Source organism: Prionailurus bengalensis, chromosome A2, assembly GCF_016509475.1.
Source record: "Prionailurus bengalensis isolate Pbe53 chromosome A2, Fcat_Pben_1.1_paternal_pri, whole genome shotgun sequence".
NCBI classification, from domain to species: domain Eukaryota; kingdom Metazoa; phylum Chordata; class Mammalia; order Carnivora; family Felidae; genus Prionailurus; species Prionailurus bengalensis.
In genome coordinates this window covers 4,216,870-4,237,130 of record NC_057348.1, presented here as the reverse complement: position 1 = coordinate 4,237,130, position 20,261 = coordinate 4,216,870, and the positions used below count along the sequence as shown (strand labels likewise).

General features: G+C 62.0%; 3 protein-coding genes across 3 annotated transcripts in view; 2 read left to right on the top strand and 1 right to left on the bottom strand.

Annotated features, from left to right (window-relative positions):
- Positions 1-4,690: 4,690 nt before the first annotated feature.
- DUS3L (dihydrouridine synthase 3 like) lies at positions 4,691-9,695 on the top strand. The gene is made up of 13 exons (XM_043586311.1): positions 4,691-4,921; positions 5,598-5,871; positions 6,126-6,638; positions 6,984-7,025; positions 7,150-7,302; positions 7,564-7,680; positions 7,881-7,946; positions 8,019-8,129; positions 8,376-8,472; positions 8,670-8,745; positions 9,055-9,243; positions 9,319-9,447; positions 9,541-9,695. Exons 1-13 carry the CDS (start codon positions 4,824-4,826, stop codon positions 9,611-9,613), a joined length of 1,938 nt encoding a protein of 645 aa, XP_043442246.1. The 5' UTR covers positions 4,691-4,823; the 3' UTR covers positions 9,614-9,695.
- A 115-nt stretch (positions 9,696-9,810) lies between these two features.
- Positions 9,811-12,017, top strand: PRR22 (proline rich 22). Its single transcript, XM_043586313.1, has 3 exons — positions 9,811-10,353; positions 10,457-10,519; positions 10,879-12,017. Exons 1-3 carry the CDS (start codon positions 10,224-10,226, stop codon positions 11,997-11,999), a joined length of 1,314 nt encoding a protein of 437 aa, XP_043442248.1. The 5' UTR covers positions 9,811-10,223; the 3' UTR covers positions 12,000-12,017.
- Positions 12,018-13,584: 1,567 nt separating this feature from the next.
- CATSPERD (cation channel sperm associated auxiliary subunit delta) overlaps positions 13,585-20,261 on the bottom strand; it is a 44,880-nt gene continuing 38,203 nt past the window's right edge. The window contains exons 20-22 of the mRNA XM_043586310.1: positions 19,453-19,636; positions 15,002-15,159; positions 13,585-13,879 (exon numbers count right to left, since the gene is read on the bottom strand). Of these exons, the coding sequence (XP_043442245.1) occupies positions 13,642-13,879; positions 15,002-15,159; positions 19,453-19,636 (580 nt within the window). The 3' untranslated portion in view covers positions 13,585-13,641. The remainder of the gene's footprint in view (positions 13,880-15,001; positions 15,160-19,452; positions 19,637-20,261) is intronic.

Below are 20,261 nucleotides of genomic sequence, written 5' to 3'. Positions count from 1 at the left end.
CCCTGCACCCCTGGCCGCTCTGTGGCACCAACCCACACACTTCGTTACCCCTTGGCCAGGCGGTGACAGACACCCCGTCACGCTGGCTGACTCACACGGCAGCTGGGAACTGGGGCGCCGTGGGCGCGCCCTCCCTCCGGCCCCCACCCCCCTCAAAGGAGCTGTCTGGGCCCGGCTGCCCGGGAGGCCAAGGGGATCCAGGGGCCGGTTCTATTTGCAGGAAACACGGGTATTTACGACGCTTTATTTTTAAACCCTCCTTCTCCCAGATCGTGGCTGCTGTGGGGCGGGGGTGGGTGGAACCGAGCCTCGAGCGTCGTCGCGCATCTAGTGCAGGGGACTGCGGTCTCCCCAGCACACGGAGAGGCGCAGGGAATCCGAGGCTCAGTGAGGAGCAGGGGGCACTCGGCCCCTGCGGTGACAGGAGCCTGCTGACCCCAGGGTCAAGGCCGAGGCGGGGGTGGGACAGCACAGGTGCACCCAGAACCCGGCTCTGCCACCTGCCTGGCCTCCGTGGTGTTTGGCTGGGAATCAGTTCCACGCACTCACTGCCTCCTCGGATGTCTCCCCCAGGTAGCTCGGGCAATGCCCCCGCCCCCCACACTGCTCTGTGCTCGCTGGGCAGTTGTGAAACCCAAGGACCAGAGAGGTCAAGAGGCTGGCCCAAGGTCACACAGTAGAGAAGAGGCTCCAACCTGGGGCCGGATGATTCCAGAACATTCAGCCCCTGCCCTGGCCACTCCTCCACCCCTGACCCCCTCCCCGGGGCTGGCCCCCTGCCCTCCCCGGGCAGTCACTGCTCCCAAGGGGAGCGCTCTGTTCACTGGTGGAGGCCCATGCAGAGATTCTGGGAGGCCAGCGGCTGCTGGCCAAGACACGGACTTGGCCGGTGGAGAAGTTTCCATCTTAGCATCAGGAGCTGGTCCAGGCCCCACGGGCCCAGGGCTACACCCCAGGACCCCCAGGAACCGGTCCTACAGGGGTGGGGGTGGCCTGGAGGCCTCTGTGTCTTCTGTCTGTTCAGGCCTCAGCCATCTCCATACCCTGAACGTGGCCCCACCCCACAGTGAGCTGGTAACTGAGTTTGCTGGGCCTCAGTTTCCTCAGCTGTGAAATTGCTCCCATATTTGCCCTGTGCCCCGTGCAGACCCTGAGTGGTGGGTAGTGTCGTTCTCCCACGGGGAAATGAGAGGGCTTGTCGGGGGTCCCTGGGATGGTGGCCAAGAGGCTCCCCTAATTTGACAAGAGGCTCTTGTCAATTAATTAAGAGGCTCTTAATTTGACCGTCATCCCCACGCTGGACGACGCTGAGAGTGGAGACAGGACTCAGCCCCGACAGGGGGACACAGCCCAGGGTCAGAGTTAGGGTCCGGGGGGGGCCAGTTAGAGCTGGTGGCCTTGGCCAGGATGGGGCCCTTGAGGCCTGTGGGTGGCAGGAAGGAGCCGGCCGGTTCCAGGCGGGGGAGGACGGGAACAGGAGGGCTGGCAGTCATTTCTGCAGGGCCATTTGCAGCCACAGGCCACAGGTCAGGGGCCATGTCCCCGGGGGCCCCAGGTCAGCAAGTGGGAAAGCCATCAGGCCGGGCCGAGGGAGCCCGGGCGGCGGGACAGGCAGCTGGGTGGGGGCGGGGCTGGGGCTCACAGAGGCACAGCCACACACATGCAAAAGCCACAGATGTCTACACACTGTCACAGACACACATACAATAAGCACAGACACACCCTCACAGACACACATCAACACTCACCCACACTCAGAAACACAATTATATCCACAGACACCCCGCAGTCACACACACTCAGCAGTCACACACACACACACACACTCACAGCAGCCCCAGCTGCCAAGGCTCGCGGGCGCCCTGTGCCACACACACACCCCAGCACCCTGGCTCTTGCCATCCACCCGCCCAACTGCTGTCTCGTGTCCTTGGCCTGGGCTGCCCTAATCCCTGTCTCGTGTCCTGAAGCCAGAAGATAAGGGGCAGCTGCAGTCCCAGATAAAGGAGGCGCAGCCACAAATCCGGGGTGGCCCCGGCTGAGTCGGGCACGGAGCCCGGGCCGCACCCGCCTTGCTGCTCCCACCCCATCCGGCCTGGCTAAGAGGGACAGAGACATGGAGAAGGAGAGACACGGGGAGGGGGCGGGGAGACAGAGAAGAGGGACTCGGAGAGAGAGATGTAGACAGAAGCAGAGGGAGAGAGACAGACAGAGACCCCTAGGCAGACAGAGGGAGGGAGAGAGAGTGCACGCAGCATACATAGTGACCGGCCAGAGTGCCAGCAGCGCCTGCCCTGGGCCCTGCCTCCCCGCATCCGAGTGCCTCCGTGTCCCCATCTGTACAGTATCCCCTATGCCCCTGCCTCCTTCCTCCTTCTTCAAATGAGTCCAGATAGGGCATCCAGGGGCACCAGGGTGGCTCAGGCGGTTGAGCATCTGACTCTTGATCTTGGCTCAGTTGGTGATCTCACAGTTCACGGGATCGAGTCCCGAATCGGGCTCTGAGCTGACAGCACAGAGCCTGCTTGGGACTCTCCTATTCTCTTAAAATAAATAAACAAACTTAAAACAACAACAAAAAAAGGCATTCAGAGGATGACTCAGGGCTGAATCAGGTAGGGAGGACATCTTCTGAAACGCCCCCACACTCTCCAGGGCGACACCTGGAAGTTCTCATCCCCTGCCACAGCCTCAGTGAAGGCAGGATCCCCTAGAGCATTCCCAGCCCCTCTGTGTCTCAGTTTCCCAGCCACGATAAGACGCATTAATTCAGGGGTGCGTAGGTGGCTCAGTCGGTTGAGGTTCCACTTTGGCTCAGGGCATGATTTCACCATTCGGGAAGTTCAATCCCCGCACTGGGGTTGCTGCTGTCAGCGCACAGCGACTGTGCTTAGGATCCTCCCCTGTCTCCCTCCCTCTCTGCACCTCCCCACTTGCGCTCTCTTTCTTAAAAATGAGCATTAAAAAAAAAAGATGCGTTCACTTGGCAAGTGTTCATTGAGCACCTACTGTGTGCTGGGCCTGGTGCTGAGTGCTGGGGACACAGAGTGACTAAGGTGGACCCAACTCCTACCCTCTCTGAACTCATAACCCAGTGGGGAAGATGGTATGTGGCCTGGCAGGCCACAGGATGATGAGGGCCATGATTCCCGGGCGGGGGGTTGGGGGGACATGCTCAGGCGTGCCGCAGAGCCTGAAGGGGGCAGTATCCCCAGCAGGGGGCAGTTAGAGAGGCTTCTGGAGGAGAAGGAGGAGGGAGGGAGAGGAGGGGAGAACTAGAGGGTGAGTGGAATGAACAAGGTAATTGGGAGCAGGGAAGAGACTTCTCGCAAGAGGGAATGGCATATGCAGAGGCTGAGAGGTAAGACTGGCTCGTGGGAGGTCTGGAATGAACTCGATGCTTGAGTTGAGGGGGTGGTGAGGAATGAAGCTGGGAAGGCAGCAGGGGCTGGGTCCTGTAGGAACTTGGGGGCTGTGGTACAGGGCTGGGGCAGCGGGGAGACATGGAAGGATTGGGAGCAGGGGAAGGCCGTGGTCAGATTTGTGGCTGGGAGGGGCAGGATGGGGCTCTCACGGGCAGGATGGAAGACTGATGCCCAGAAAGGTGGTGATGGACTAGAGAGAGACTCTGGAGGTCAAGTGAGCAGGACACAGGAACCACAGGCTGTGGGGGGAGAGGCGGGCAGCTGATTCCCCGGGCTGTGGCTCAGGACGGTGGAGCGGTCCCTGGGCCAGCAACCTCTGGGACCCATGGATTCAGGTGGATTGGGGATGAATGCCTGTTCCCTCTACACAAGGTCAGAGAGTAGAATAGGTGAGTTAATGCAAGAAAAGGGCTTAGATGAAGTAAGCGCTCAATAATTGTTTAGTTACTGGTAAATAATTAATACTACTCCATTATAATAAGCAATTAATGTTACATCATCAATATTTATATTGTTATCAATGGGCAGTCCACAGTACCCTCTCCTCCCCTTACAGGAAGCCTTCCTTGATTGCCTTACACAGAAAGGGCAGGCCATCGCAAGGCCGACCCAGGGAGCCCTTGGAGGCCCCGAAGAGGGGAGGCTACGTTCAGGCAGCCCTCCGTGGGCCTCAGTTTGCCCACCTAGCCAACTATCTCCCTAGGGAGCTGGGGAGCCTGCCGGACGGTGCGGGGAGACTCCTGATGGACCCTCATCGAACAAATAGCACGGGCATCTTAGGAGGGAGGAGTGAGCTCCCGGCCCAAGCACAGCTCGGCAAGGACTGCAGTGGCTTCTCCCAGTTTTGGATTCCACTAATTCCACCGCCTTATTCCCAGACTGTCCTACAGAGGGCAGCCGAGGCCAGCGACGGGGGACAAACCGCTCCGCCCACACCTCGGCTCCTACACGAGCGCTCCAGGGCAGGGATTCGTCTTGTTTCAGTCGCTGCTGTAGCTCTGGCATCGAGGACAGCACGTGGCACGCGGGCACTCAACTAATTGCCTGTGGAATGAATGCCCCCGCGTAAAAGTAGGTGGAATTTAAGTTTGCTTAAAAACCCCAGCTTTAAAGTTTTTTACACACTCCTGTGGGCCGACTGCGGCCCGTCGGGGGAGGCCCGCGTGCGGCGGGAGAGTCAAGAAGCACCTGCGCGCCCCGCAAACAGCTCAGCGGCACCACCGGGCCTGGGACCCGAGGCTCCGCCCCCACGAGGCTCCGCCCCCACGCGTCGACGCTCGTACGATGGCGTCACTTGGAGCGCCCCGGCCTGCGCGTTTCCCCAGCCCGACCGGGAAGACGCACTCGCGACCCGGAAGGCCTTCCCGCCGCACTCCGAGGCGGGCGTGAGGGCGGCCGATGGCGGAGGGAGCGGCGGAGGCCCCAGCAGAGAGTGGTGGCGGCGGCGACTCGGGAGCCAGCGCGCCGGAACGGGGGGTGGCGCCCATTAAACCTCAGTGAGTCGCCGGGGCCGGGGGAGAACCTCACGAGGCCTTCCCGGCAGCTGCAAGGCGTGCTGGGCGTGCTGGGCGACGGGGGCAGCAGCCCACACGGGAAGCTCGCAGGCTCTTCGGTCTGGGCCGTCCCACCGCCCGCGGGGACCGCGGCGCCTCCGGACACCGCGCGCGTTGGGGGCTGTCACGTGTGCGGAGGACCCCACGGTGCCTGCCGGGGCGGGCAGGGGTTTGCGGCCGGGGCCGCAGTGCGTGCTGGGGACTGTAGTCTCCGCGTACGGCGGGAATGGCACTGGGGCACCTCCGGCCAACCTCGGGCTTGTGTCTGAAGCGAGGGCCGTGGGGCACGCTGGGGAATGTGGCGGCTGTGGCCCCGTTGCAAGGCATGCAGGGACATGTAGTTTTCTCTGGCCGAGCGTGGCCAGGGACGTTCAGGTCTGTTTGTAGTTTGGCTCAGCGCTGTGGGCAGTGGGACCCAGGCACAAAATAGGTCCTGCCTGTGGCCTCGAGGTGCATCCGGGCCAGTAGTCGGCGGGTTCTAAGTAGTGCGCTTCCCATCAGCAGAAGCACTTAAGCAGGGACAGGCGTTCTCAGCCCCTTTCCCCAGCGTGCATTGCGACTGAGCTCCAGAAAGGACTCCCTCCACAAGCCCTTTCTCCCACCGCCTCTCCACTGGCAGATACCTCACCACCAAGGAGCAGTTCCACGAGTTTCTGGAAGCCAGAGGGCAGGAGAAGCCCAGCCAGGAAACCGAGGCAGGAGACCCTGGTGGCAATGACCTGGTTGAACCTGAGGCCAAGCGGATCCGACTGGAAGATGGGCAGACGGGGGAGGCAGCTGAACCTGGGGAGCAGCCGCAGGTTCAGAAGAGAGCCCGGGGCCAGAACAAAGGGCGGCCCCACATGAAACCCACCCACTATGACAATAATAGGCTCTGCCCCTCCCTGGTCCAGGTGAGTAATTGTTGCTTGAAAGTCCCAGAGACCTGCGGTCTGAGCCGCCATGCCCCCAGTTTGATCCTCAGGAAGTTATGACATAAGTGGCATCATTATTCCCATCTTTCGGCTGGACTAACAGGCTCGATGATGTCACCCGTGCGCCCAAGGACACACAACCAGGAGGGGAGGGATTTGAGGTTCTCGGCCAGGCTGCCCGGCTGTCTCAGCCCCTTCCCGTCCTCCCTCGTTGCCTCTTCGTTTCCACGCAGGAATCAGCCGCAAAGTGTTTCTTTGGTGACCGCTGCCGTTTCCTGCATGACGTGGGTCGCTACCTGGAAACCAAGCCGTCGGACCTGGGCCCCCGCTGTGTGCTGTTCGAGACCTTCGGCAGGTGTCCCTATGGTGTCACCTGCCGCTTCGCCGGGGCGCATCTGGGACCCGACGGCCAGAACCTAGTGCGGGAGGAGTGGGTCCAGGCCCCGCCCGTGCGCAACGGCCTGGACAAGGCCCTGCAGCAGCTGCTGCGAAAGCGTAAGGTCCGCTTTGAACGCGCCGAGCAGGCCCTACGCCAGCTGAGCAGGGACCGGGTGCCAGGCCCCTCCCCCGCTGCCGCAGTCCCCGAGGTCACGGGGGCCGAAAGCGCCCCCGGGCAGGACAGTGGTGACACCCAGCAGGCCCTCCCGGGGCCGGACGCCGGTGCCCTTCCCAGCGGCTCGGTGTGGACCCGTGGGCCCCTGACGGATGAGGACGTAGTCAGGCTGCGGCCTTGTGAGAAGAGAAAGGTACGTGTTTCGGGCTTCTTGTTCGGGGCACCGGTAGCGGCGGGGGCAGAGAGAGCTGGACAGAGAGTCAGGGCTGGGACGGAGGGAGGCAGAGGGGAAGGCTTCCTGCAGGAAGGGGCATCGGGGTGGGGTTTTGGCAGTCGGGTCGGAGCTCTGCAGCAGAGGAGCGCGCGGAGAACGGAGTGGTCCTCGTGGAGGGATGCGTTGACGTGTGCTGAGGCGCGGAGGGGGGCGCTGCCGGGCGGGGCAGGGCAGGGCAGGTGCTAGGCAGGGGAGAGGGGAGGCTCCAGAGCCCTCGCAAGCCCGGCCGGAGGGGCGAGCTTCCCTGTGTTTACTGCCCTGCAGCTGGACATCCACGGCAAACTGTACCTGGCCCCCCTCACCACGGTAGGTCAGCCCGACGGTGCCGAGTGACCTCCCCTGCCTGGTGGGTCCTGGGGCTGGGGCGGGCGTCCGGGGTCCCCACCTGCCGTGTCCTCACGTGTGTGCGTCTCCCCCCACCGCCCCCCAGTGCGGGAACCTGCCCTTCCGGCGGATCTGTAAGCGCTTCGGGGCCGACGTGACGTGTGGGGAGATGGCCGTGTGCACCAACCTGCTGCAGGGCCAGACATCCGAGTGGGCTCTGCTCAGACGCCACCAGTGCGAGGATGTCTTTGGCGTCCAGGTGGGTGTTGCCCGAGGGAGGGAGGCGGGAAGGGCCGAGGGGCTCTTGGCTGCCTGGTTTTCGAGCAGGGTTCGGGGCCGGATCTCCGACTCAGTCACTCCCAGACCCCTCTTGCCTCTGCCGTGGGCCGGAGCGCTGACCCGATGCCCCGTCAAGGGCTGAGGGCCTTGGCCCGGGGCCACTGCGGGAAGACGGGGCCGCTGTCCGGATCCCCGTGGTGGGCGGGGGCGGTCTGGACCAGCTCTTCACCACCTGCCACAGCTCGAGGGCGCCTTCCCTGACACCATGACCAAGTGCGCCGAGCTGCTCAACCGCACCATCGAGGTGGATTTTGTGGATATCAACGTCGGGTGCCCCATTGACCTCGTGTACAAGAAGGTAACGGCCGCTCGGCCCTGGACCCCCATGGTGTGGGTGGGGCAGAAGCCTGGGATCTGGCCTTGCCCCCTGCCGAGTCCCTGGAGACCCGCGGGCATCTCTGTGCCTCGGTTTGCCTGTCTGGGCAGCAGAGGCTGAGAAGGGCGTCAGGCCCGGCCTGCGTCCCGGCCTCCCTGGCTCCAGCCGCCCGTTTTTCCCAGGGCGGGGGCTGTGCCCTCATGAACCGCTCGGCCAAGTTCCAGCAGATCGTCCGCGGCATGAACCAGGTACGTGCCTCGACGTCCCTGCCTTGTCTCCAGCCCAGCCCCGGGCCCCGCTGACTGTAGCCATCACCGCAGGTGCTGGACGTGCCTCTGACGGTGAAGATCCGCACGGGCGTCCAGGAGCGCGTGAACCTGGCGCACCGGCTGCTGCCCGAGCTGCGGGACTGGGGCGCGGCCCTGGTCACGGTGGGTCTCGGGGCACAGAGGGTGTCGGGGCCGCGGGAGCGCTCGGCCGCCCTTCCTAATGGTCCCTCTCTGCCCGTCTCTCCCTCTTGCTCTCTGGCTCTCCCTTCATCTCTGTCTCCGTCTGTCTCTTTGCCTCTCTGTCTCTCCCTCTCAGCCCGTCCCTCTTGATCTCTCTGGGTCTCTTTCTCTGTGTCTGATTCTCCGCCTCCTGGGTCCTCCCTCCCCGCGCCGTGGCTTCCTTTTCAGCTCCACGGCCGGTCTCGGGAGCAGCGCTACACCAAGCTGGCCGACTGGCAGTACATCGAGCAGTGCGTGACAGCGGCCAGCCCCATGCCCCTGTTCGGTGGGTCCCCCGCCACCCGGCTCAGCCCTCCCGCCAGCCCTGCTCTCTCTCGGGCCGCATGCCTGGACCCCCCTCCCCGCCCCCCCCTCACCGCCGGGACCCTTCCCTGCCCCCGTGGGTGTCGCTGGGCTGGCAGGAGCTCTCCCAGAGCTCCCGTCGACACGCGGCTCCCTGAGACCCCAGCCTCTGTCCCTCAGGAAACGGGGACATCCTGTCGTATGAGGATGCCAACCGTGCCATGCAGACTGGCGTCGCCGGGATCATGATCGCCCGGTGAGTGTGCTCCGTGCGTGGAAGTATCGCAGAGCGTGGGGAAGGCGCCGGCGCACCCGAGCTTTGTTACAGCCGCCGCCGCCCCCAGCCTCGCTGCCTCGTTCCCCCCGCTCTCCGTCCCCAGCAGGTGGCTCTGCCAGGACACGGGGCGGAGAGATGGGGTCCCGGCCGCTGGCGGCGGTCGGGAGGGGACCGGACATTCGCGCCCGCGTGGGCTGGCACTCTTGGGCTTTGGTGGTCGGGTGAGCTTAGCTGCGAGGCAGGGACCAGGGCTCCGTCCTGACGGCCCCCTGCCCCGCCCGCCCGCAGCGGTGCCCTGCTGAAGCCGTGGCTGTTCACGGAGATCAAGGAGCAGCGGCACTGGGACATCTCGTCGTCCGAGCGCCTGGCCATCCTGCAGGACTTCACGCGCTACGGCCTGGAGCACTGGGGCTCAGACACGCAGGGCGTGGAGAAGACGCGGCGATTCCTCCTCGAGTGGCTTTCCTTCCTGTGCAGGTGGGCGCCCGCGCTGTGCGGCTTGGGGGGCTGTGGGTGGCCGGCTTGGCCTGACCCCGCGCCCGCCACCTGCAGGTACGTGCCCGTGGGCCTGCTGGAGCGGCTCCCGCAGAGGATCAACGAGCGGCCGCCCTACTACCTGGGCCGCGACTACCTGGAGACGCTCATGGCCAGCCAGAAGGCGGCCGACTGGATCCGAATCAGGTGCCAGGAAACCGAGGTGCCGCCGTGTGGACGGCTGGGGGGGCCAGGGGGCCCCAGGCCTGACCCTGCCCTCTGCCCTCTGCCTCTTCACAGTGAGATGCTGCTGGGACCCGTGCCACCCAACTTCGTCTTTCTGCCAAAGCACAAGGCCAACGCGTACAAGTAGTCGTGGGGGTGGGAAGGGGCGTCTGAGGGCCCAGCGGGGTCTCCTGCTGCGTGAGCAGACAATAAATTTTATTCTTTTAAAACCCAGGCCTTTCTGTCACCCCAAGGCTTCCCCGTCCCGCTCCGGTCGGCTTTGTCTCGACACCGGGCCGTCCCTGTCCCCCTCGGTTCCCTTTTTTTTCTCATCCGCGAGAGTCCCCGGCCGTCCCCATGGGCCCAGCCCTGTGCCGCCCGCCGCTGCCGCCCAGAGAGGCTCAAACCGCAAGGAAGCCACAAGGGCTCACGAGGCGGGGGCCTCGGCCTGCGTGGGTTTGGGTCCGGGCGGGCTGCCTGGAGGAAGGCGCTCTGGAGCAGTCCAGAGCATTGCCGGAGGCAGCACACGGGAGTCCGGGGTCTGCCCTGCCGTCTGTGAGGCCTGTCCCTGGCCGTCCCCCCCACAACCCCTGACGCCGGAATCCCGACCAGTGGGCGGGCCGCAGCCTGGAACCCGCCGCCCAGAGTAACCAGGCAAACAGAACTCTGTAGGACTCTGAACCTGTTCTCCGGGTGGCCCGCCAGTGCTCCCACCTGCTGCCCTCCTGGCCTGCCCGGGCCGGGACCCCTGCCTCCCCATGCAGCACCCCAAACCCTTCTATGCGCCCACAGCTCCCCAAGAAGGCTTCAGCCCCCGGGGCCCAGATGGCACTGAGGGGCCAGGCAGTCAGCCTCTCCCCACCTGCACGGAGCCTCTTCCTACTGTGGGTACGAGTCGGAGGGCGCTAGATGTGGGGCGGGCGTGGGGGTGCCCGATGGGGTGGGGGACCGGGGCTCGGGCCCCCACCCACCTGCCTGCTTTTGTCCCCAGGTTCCTCCAACCTGTATCAGCCCCTAAACCCGGAGAAAGAGGTGTTTCCAGCCCCTCCGGCAGGTACCAGCCTCCCCGCGACCCTTGACGAGGACTCGGGGGGGCTGGGGGGGACGTGGAGCCGTCTAGGCCTGTCTTGCCCATGCCCCTGACCTTAGGTGGCCCCCAGAAGGTAAGGCCTGTGTCTCTTGTCTCTCAGGCCTTCAAGGGCAAAGCCTGTGCCCCCCATTCCCAGACAGGTGCCCCCCAAATGATGCCCAGGGCCCCTGACTCCCAGATGGGTCCCCAAAGGCAGGAGCTGTGTCCCCATCCCTCAAATGGGCCCTGCAGGTTTGGGCTGTGCCTCTCCCCCATCCCCCCTGTACTCCTCCCCTCATGGGGGTTCCCAGAGCTCCTCTCAGAACTCCCTCCCTGGCCTGCAGGTTTCCAGATGGCACCCTGCGGGTGCTTCTTTGACCCCCGCATCTACCGAATCGAGTGGGCCACCACTGACTTCGGCCAGTCGTCCCCGTACAAGCTGACGGCAGTGGGCGGTCGGGGGCCCCCCGGGGGTCCGGCGGGGGGCCCCGCCTCGCCAGGCACCTACCTCCTAGAGCCCCAGCACTACCTCAAAGCCCCAGTGCCGGCCCCACCACCCCCGCCCTACCCGCATTACCTGCCCGTTCCCGGGGGCCCCCAGTACCTCATGCCCTACTTCCCCCCCGAGGGGCCGGGGCCGGAGGCTCTGGGCTTTGCGGGGGAAGGGGGGCCCCCCGCCTTCATGGAGCTGCCCCCACCCCTGCTCAAGGAAGGCCCAGGGCCGCCCCCACCTGCCCCCAAGGAGAACAGGCTGCCTCCCTTGCTCATCACGCTCCCCGCTGAGGCCGCGCTGCCCCCCGGCGCCTGTGGCCACCTCAGGGGCAGCCTCGGTCAGCTCCGTGGGCCCGGTGAGCCCCTGGCCTTCCCCTCCAACGAGCTGCAGGGCGGTGGTGCCGGGCCGGCCCTGCTGTACCCGCCGGGCCCCGGGGAGCCCGAGGTGGCCGAGGCAGAGGCGGCCCCGCTGGGGGCGGGCGAGGCCAGGGCCCCCGAGGCAGCCAGGGCCTTCGTGCTGCCTGAGAAGGTGCTTCTGGAAGACGCCATGAAACTCTTCGACTGCTTGCCGGGCAACGCCGAGCCCGAGGGGTCCCCTCGCAAGGCCCCCGGGCCGGCCCTGCCGGATAGCGGGGGCGGCGGAGACGACTCGTCCAGTGACATCCGCTCGTTGCACCTGCCGGACGAACTGCTGTCCTTTGACTACAGCGTGCCCGAGATCCTGGACGCCGTGTCCAACGTGGACTGCCTTTTCAGCCTCAAGGCGCTTGATGAGGAGCCGGCGCCCCGCCCAGGGCCCCCCGCCGCCAGCACCGTGGCCCCAGCCTTGCGACCTGAGCTGCCCGGCAGGAGGAAGGCCGGCACCCCGTCCGCCAAGAAGGGGAGGCAGGGAGGCAAGGGCAAGCAGGCTGCGGGCCCGGCCAGCGCCGCCCCCTCGGGGCCCAGGCAGGACCTGGGAGCCGGCCCCCATTAAAAGGGATTTGACCTCTCGGCTCACTGTCGGCTCAGTCGCATCAGGGCCCAGGGACGGTGGGCTGAGGCTGGCTGTGGGGGGGCTGTCCCCTCCTCCGCCCTGTCGCGGGGGCGCTGGTTCGCACGCGAAGGCCCAGCAGCCCCTCGGCACCTCCTGGGTGCTGGGCTTCCAGAGCTGAGCTGCGGAGGCTTAGAGTCCCGGGGAATCCTAAACCCGCCCTCTCCGAGCCCCGGAAAATTGGGAGTCAGCCTGCAGGGATGGGTGCTTCCGGAAGGTGGGGAGATGCCGTCCATTTCTGTAAGGATCTGTTGCCTGAGTGGTGAACGGGTTGCCCAGAGAGGGGTGGGAGATGAGGCCTCCCCCCACCCCCCCCCGCCTTCTCCCCCTGCAGAGGAGGAAGGGACCCTCCTGTCCCAGGGCCTGGGCTGGGTCCCTGGGACCTTCGTTGTTGGGCTCTGCCGGGGTAGCCCTGGGGGTGGCTGGGGTGGGCCCCCCTTCCCCGAACCCTCATTCCCAAGCTCGGGGGAGAGACAGCTGCTGGAACCGTGCTGCGGGCTGTGTGGCCGCGTCTGCGCTTACCCCGCCCGGCCCTGTTCTGGGCCTGGACAGAGAGGCCGGGAGCTCACTTCGCCCAGCTTCCTTCTGAGCCCCCCTCTCCCCGCAGCCCCATCTGGGGTATCTTTGAGACGAAACTCCAGGGCATTCGGTGAAGGCAAGGCCCTGGCACATGACGTAAGAGGAGGGGTTCGGTTTCCTTGGAGAAATGTTCGCTGCCAAGAGACGCCCGCCCAGGGAGGGCGGGGTAGGTGTGCGCGTGGAGGTTCCCCGCCACTGGATCGCGACTGTTTGGGACAACTGAGGACGCCCACAATATACACCTAAGAATAATCGGGAAAGTCATGGGACTTAGGACGGGATGGCTGTCCCGGGCCGCCTGGGGTTCAGAATGAGGCGGTGGGTGGGGAGGGAAACCCCGGTGAACGGGTAGGTAGACTACACGTACCCGTGTACATTGTATATACGCGTGTGCACATGTCTGTGCACACGTGTACGTGCTACCTACATGCATGTGTAGAACAGGCATGCATATCTATACACGTGTATAGGTCTGTGCCCGTGTGTGTGTAACCTGGGTGAATACACGCTATGGGTGTATACGTGCATTGCACGCACATGCGTGGACACGTGCATACGTACGCACACGAGTCCCAGGTATACACACGTACACATGCAGAATCTGCCCGACATGTTCGTGCACATAGCAAAACACACGTGTACGCGTTTGTATACACGTTAGGGTTTGTACCCAGGAAATGCAATCCCGCAGGTCGCGGTCTCCTGCAGACATCCCCCCACTTGTCCTTGGGCCTTGTCCTCTACAGGACACGTTGCCGCGTCTCCTGCTTTTTGGAGACTTGCCTCTTGTCCCCCCGATGCCTGTGCTGGTTTATGTCACCGGCCTGCCCACCTCTTGTCCCAGCCCATGTAGGTGCCACGTGCAGAGGAACTCTGACGTGAGGACGTGGAGAGAGACAGTGACGGTGGGGTGTCGGGAAAACAAACCACGCCTGATACGCGCTGCCGCTGGCTCTTTTCCAGAATGCTTTGTTTTAAGACAACTCTGGGCTCCTCCGCTGTGCGCTCAGCGCCTGCCTTGGAAACACGGGCAAAGGTTTCTGAGTCTCCTGCACAGATTCATCCAGAACTCCTTGAGCCTGAGGCCCTTCTCGGTGTGCAGCAGTTTGGGGATCATGTAGGCCGACCACACGGACAGCAGCATGGCCATTATGAGCGGGATGATGGTGACCGTCGTCGGGATGATGGACGGGGGCAAGGCCCCGTAGACGTAGACGCTGAAGGTGGTCTCCAGGTGACAGTAACTGCAAAGGGGCGGTTAGGGAGAGGCCATGGGGCACTGCCCTTCACCCCGGTAAATGTGTTAAAACCCACAGACGGGACCATTGGGCCCTGGGTGCTGAGCTGGGACACCGAGTTCCATGTGTGTTCACTTCAGCTTGTATCCGAGTGCTTTAGCGACAGTCATGTTTTCCCTCCCAGCATCCCTGTCCTCCCCTCCTCTGGGGACAGGGTGTCCCCTCAACTCCGTGCCCAGGCTCAACCTAGAGAGGCAGACAGACCAACCCATTGCTGACCGGAAGCGCAGGGCGGGCACGATGGGGCCACAGGCACCCAGCAGGCGGGGGTAGCAGGCCAGGAGGAAAGGGCATCCCAGGAGAGGGGACCCAGCGTATAGGAGAACTCGGCAGTGTTCAGCTGGCAGCACGGTGCGGAGAGAGGAGGTGACGGGCTCGAAGGCAGTCCCCTCTCTCCTCCGGATGTGCCACCCCAAGCCTCCCGCCCATGGCCATCCCAGAGTTGGCCCCTCCTAGGTCAGGGTATGGGCTCTCAAGGGAAGGCAGGGTCTCCATGTGCTTAGAGAGGCGGACTTTGTATTTGGAGAGGACAGATGATGCGGGGGATTGTCCCCTAGTGCCCCGTCCGGTGGGAGACGTTGATAATCCAGACCAGCACATGTAGAAACGTCCTCGCGCACGGGGGTGGCAACCATTTGTAGGGAGCGCCGATTCCCATGGTGTGAATTCTCCCCCTGTAGCTGACCTCAGGCTACCAGTGCAAAGACAGTTAGCTTCCCAAACCCCTGCATATTTAAGAGTCAGCTCCTGCACTCCACCAGCGGGATGTGGTTTGCGGGGGTGATTCTGGTCCCCGAGGGCGGGGACGTGGCCGCTGGTCATTGCTGTTGCCCCAGCGCCCAGCATGGGCTCTGAGTAAGGACTTATTTAGCGAGTGAACAGATGTCTTTCAGAACTTAAAAGTATCATCCTTCCCAGGGACAGTCTGGGCTGCCGGGAAAACTGATGTTTATCCGGGACGCGCCAAGGGGTGGGAGAAAGGTGGGTCCCTCACGTGTGTGACCTGCCCTAGGGGAGCCATCCCCCCGCCCCCAGGCCTCTGGCGCAGGGCGACCCGCCCCTGCTCACCTGTAGTAGGGATCCACGATAGAAAGGAAGAAGACATAGATCCCGTTCCTTTGGTCAAAAATAACCTTGTTTGCTGTTGGGCCTCCCAAGATCTGATACGGGACATCTGGCCATCTCAGAGGGGCGTCGTTGTCGGGGTCATGGCAGCTGATGTAGTTCTGGGGAGAAGGACAGAGGCGTGGCCACCAGCTCAGGGGCCGGGGAGGGCCGGGCCAGCGCCCGCAGATGCGCCCCGTGCGTGCACGGCCCCGCCTGCGACACGTCTCACCAAACGCTCATGGGTGGGCGTGCAGGGCCAGGTGCTGGCGGGCAGGTGGTTCGTGGCCTTCGCGGGGGACGCCGTGGATGGCTGCTCGGTCTTTATCCTGCCCCCCTGCTTCTGCGCCTTCCCAAGCTATAGGGGCGGCAGCTTCACAGAATCCCTTACAGTCCTGAGTCTGGGTCTGGGCTCTGCCGGCTACACGTACAACTGGTGTTGTGGGCTGAGGTGAGCCCCCACCCCCGTCGCATGTTGGAGTCCTAACCCCCGACGGCCCAGAATGTGACCTTATCCAGAGATGGCGTCTTTTTCACGTAAATCTGGTTAAAGTGAGGTCATCAGGATGGGCCCTGATCCAGTATGACCGGCGTCCTTATAAACAGGGGACGTCTGGACACAGGCATGCACAGGGAGAACATCAGTGTGAAGACAGAGGCAGAAACTGGGGTGTGTGTCTACAGGCCAAGGAACGCCAAAGGGGGCCAGCAAACCACGAGCAGCCAAGCCTGGAACAGAGTCTCGCTCTCAGAAGGAAACAGCCTTGCCAGCACGTTGGTCCCAGACGCCTGGGAAAGTTCCTCCAGAGCTGGGGAAGCATAAATCTCCGGTTCGTGGTGTTTTTGCTACAGCAGCCCCGGCCAGCTAAGACACCTGGGAAATCTGAAGATACAGAGGAGACCCAGCCACCTTCCTGGGCTTCTTGTTGGCATGGCCACCGAGCGTGGTCGTGGCACCAAGATGTGGTTGGGTGGGGGCAGGAGCTTTTCTGCCCCGTCTTCAGATCTCAGGATTTCATATAAAGGGGGAACCTCCCTGAAAACTCAACAGGTGCATCAGGCTGCCTGCCTGAGCTGAAGACCTCTCTCTTCTGCACTATTTGCTGGTGGACCCAGAAGGGAGGGAGCTGGGCTTGTAGACAAAAGAAGAGAAAGAAAATTTTAAAGCAAGAAAGTCAAAGTAATAGCCCAGCAATATGAAAAACAAAGGACTGGGGCGCCTGGGGGGCTCAGTTGGTTGACCATCTGACTCTTGATTTCTGCTCGGGTCACAACCCCAGGGTTGTGGGATCGGGCCCCGAGTCAGGATCCGCACTGATAGCATGGAGCCTGCTTGGGATTCTCTCTCTCTCTCCTGTCTCTCTCTCTCCCTCTCTCTCTCAAAAAAAAAGAAAGACTCATTTTGCATGGCAAAAGCGAAAACCTGAAAGACATAAAAGATAAACTGAGGGAAATATTTGCAACTCATATTGCAGTAAAGGGTTAACTTCACAGATCTATAAAGAGCTCTTGAAAAGTGAGGAGAGTCTGAAATCCCAGCAGAAAAAATGGACACAGACTGAACACAATCCAGAGTGCAGAGAAGTGAAAATGGCCCTCAAACAGGAAAAGACACAGCCTGGTCCACCGTGGAAGAAGTGCACGTGGAAATAGACAAGTTCCTCCCGAGATAGTACACCTAGCTGGTGCGCTGTGGAGAGACAGGTGTCCGTGCTGTGGTGAGAGGCACCGTGACACCACCCACGGAGGGGGCCTTAGTGGCATCCGCCTATAAGCCAGTAGGCACTTCCCTGGCCTGAAAACAGTTCTGCAGGACCAAGGGACTCAAGCTGGTGGGTAGAAGTGAGAGACCAGAAACATCCCGTGCCCGGCTGTTGGGCAGCAGAAAAACCCTGGAGCACCCATCCTGTGGAGGGTGGTCATGTGACTTTAAAAGCAAGAAGCCCCCCATGCCTCCTCCCCTTCGTGCACACAGCTCTTCCCATCAAGAGGTGGGGTCTGGGTGGGCCCTGGAAACTGCTTCTGACCAGTAGAACAGGCCCGGGGCGGGGGGGGGGGGGTTGCTGGGGGAAGGGGCTGGGCCTGGGACTTCAGGGGTCTGGAAGCTTCCGATCTGGAACCGTGAGGTCATGCTGTAAGGGAGCCCAGGCTACCCTGCTGGGGAGGACAGCACATGGACAACCCAGTGGCTGGCTAACAGAAGCCCCACATGGAAGAGGGGCCTTCTTGGACACCCCGTCCCCAGCTGAACGGCCCCTGCAGGGGCGGTCCTGGCTGACACCACAGCCACAGGTCTGAGGTGCAGGTGCAGGACTGAGAGGACGACCCTGCTGGGTTTGGGGTGGTTTCTTCTGCAGCACTCCATAATGGCTAACGGTCCCTCGCACTGCTCTTTTGGCTTTTCTGGAGGTTTGGAAGTTCTCAGAATTAAAAACAAAAACACAGGGGCGCCTGGGTGGCTAAGTCGGTTAAGCAACTGACTTCAGCTCAGGTCGCGATCTCATGGTTCGTGGGTTCGAGCCCCGCGTCAGGCTCTGTGCTGACAGCTCAGGGCCTGGAGCCTGCTTCGGATTCTGTGTCTCCCTCTCTCTCTGTTCCTCCCCTGCTTGTTCTCAGTCTTTTAAAAATAAATAAACGTTAAAAAAAATTTTTTTTTAAATCCTTCAGGAGTAAAAACAATTGAAAAAGCTGGGCCATATAAAGTCCATATTAAAAAAAAAAAAGTAATGGGACAAACTGGTAAATGCATGCTACGTTGAATGACAGCACTAATCAAAAGAATGCAACGCTATATGCGGGCACAATCGGAAAATAATAAACAAATTATATGTATGTGGCTTTCTCCTTTAAAGAAAATGATCAGAGAGGTGGTGTTTGCACGGCAGTGTGAACCCACAGAATGCCTGAGCTGTGCATTTTATTTTTTTTTAATTTATTATTTTTTTTTACGTTTATTTTTTGAGACAGAGAGAGACAGAGCATGAAGGGGGGGAGGGGCAGACAGAGAGGGAGACACAGAATCGGAAACAGGCTTCAGGCTCTGAGCCATCAGCCCAGAGCCCGACGCAGTGCTCGAACTCACGGTCTGTGAGATCATGACCTGAGCTGAAGTCGGACGCTCAACCGACCAAGCCACCCAGGCGCCCCTGAGCTGTGCATTTTAAAACGGTTCCTATAGTTTAGGTGAAGTTCACCTTGGATTGAAAAAAAACAAAAAAACCCAAGTAGAATCATTGTTCCCAACAAAATAAATGATCCAACTCGCTCAACACAAGGAGTGTGAGAACACTTTGAAGGTGCCCAGCTAAGAAAGAAAGAGTTGAAAAAAGGGAGCCCAGGGGCGGCCGGGTGGCTCAGTCGGTTGAGCGTCCGACTTCGGCTCAGGTCATGACCTCTCGGTTCATGGGTTTGAGCCCCGCTTCCGGCTCTGTGCTGGCAGCTCAAAGCCCGGAACCTGCTTTGGATTCTGTGTCTCCCTCTCTCTGCCACTCCCCTACTCGTGCTCTGTCTCAAAAAAATAAATGTTCAAGAAAGCCGAGGAGTCCAGTGTCTACGCGCGGGAATGGGCATCAGGTGTGGGGAGCGAGCGCCACCTGCTGGCGGCGTTGCTGCGCTGCGGTCGCGCCCTCGCATCTGGAGGCTGAGGGGTTAGAAGCGGTTCGTGTGAGATCAGAAGACTCACAAGAGGGCCCGCGGGGTCCCTTCCTTACACTGGCATCACGCCCTATTTCTCCATTGTGCGAGACCCCATGTGCACGACAGAAACGCTCCCGCGGCAGGAACGACTGTGAATTTAATCGGTCCCAGTGGTGATAGGCATTTGGATGGTTCTGGAAGCTTGCATATTATGAGCATGCCTCGGTGCCTTTGGCCAACTCCCTTGAGAGAGCTTGCTCACTTCATAGTCCCCAGATGTCCTAGCGGGCATCCCCACCCCCAGCCACCTTGCTGTGGAAGGTCTGTGTCCCCCCCCCCTCCAAATCCCTGTGTTGAAATCTGCCCCCCAAGGTGGTGGTTTGGGGAGGTGAGGCCTCGGGGTCGGATCAGGTCAGAGGGTGCGGCCCCCATGAATGGATGAGTGCCCTGATGAGAGAGACACCAGAGGGCTCCCTGCCCCTGCGCCCTGTGAGCACACGGGGAGAGGACAGTGGTCAATGAACCAGGAAGAGGCCCCTCACCAGACACAGAGCCAACAGGCGCCTTGAACTTGGACTCCCAGCCTCCAGACCCGGGAGAAACAAGTGTCTGTTGTTATAAGCCGTCCAGTAAATATTCCGGGACGGCAGCCCCCTGTGGGCTGACACCTCCCCCCGCCCCCCCGCGGAACCTCCCCCGCCACGTGACCAGTCATCACCACCCGCAGGTGACCGACAACGGGTTGTTCAGAACCCTTTTGGAAGAAGAGTAAACCCTACCTCTCGGTCCCAGGCGAAGGGCCTTTTGTCGCCTGCGCTCTCCAGGATGGTGGTCCAGTTCTGCGGCTGGGATCTGCACAGCGCCATCTGGGCGGTCAGGGAGTACGTGTACGTGAACAGCCCGTTCACCTCCAGCAGGACGAACTCTGCCTTCGTCACCTCCTGGAACTTTCCTTCCCGCCACCTAGGACACACGCGCAGGGCTTGGCTGCAGGGGGGTGCAGGAGCCCCGAGATGTCACGAGACAGTTCTGGGGACGGTGGGAGCGGCACGCGAGGTCCCCTGGCCTCACCCGGCTGCCACTTGGCAGGGGACCAGCAGCAGGTGGGACGGGGCAGGGCCAGGAGGTGGGGGGGGGGGGGCGGGCACGGTGTCCTGTGGGGTGGCCACCAGAGGCCTCTGTGAGAAGCAGAGACTGGAAGAAATTGATGGGATGTTCTACAGGCAAAAAATGGCACTGGTAAAGAAGTAGATGAGGGGTGACTGGGAGGCTCAGTCGCTGAAGCGTCCGGCCTTGGCTCAGGCCATGATCTTGCGGTTCGTGGGTTCGAGGCCCACATCGGGCTCTATGCTGTCAACATACAGCCCACATCGGATCCTGCCTGTCGCTCCCTCTGCCCTTTCCTTGCTCCCGCATGTGCTCTCTCTCTTCTCTCCCTCAATAATATTAAAATTTTTTTTTAAAATACATGAATGAATGAGTAAGCAAGTGAACCAACAAAGAAAACCCTTCACAGCTGTCCTCTGACATTTTTCTAACGACATCTGCCAACATTCAAAAGGTGTATATTAGGGCCGTTAATGAGGGT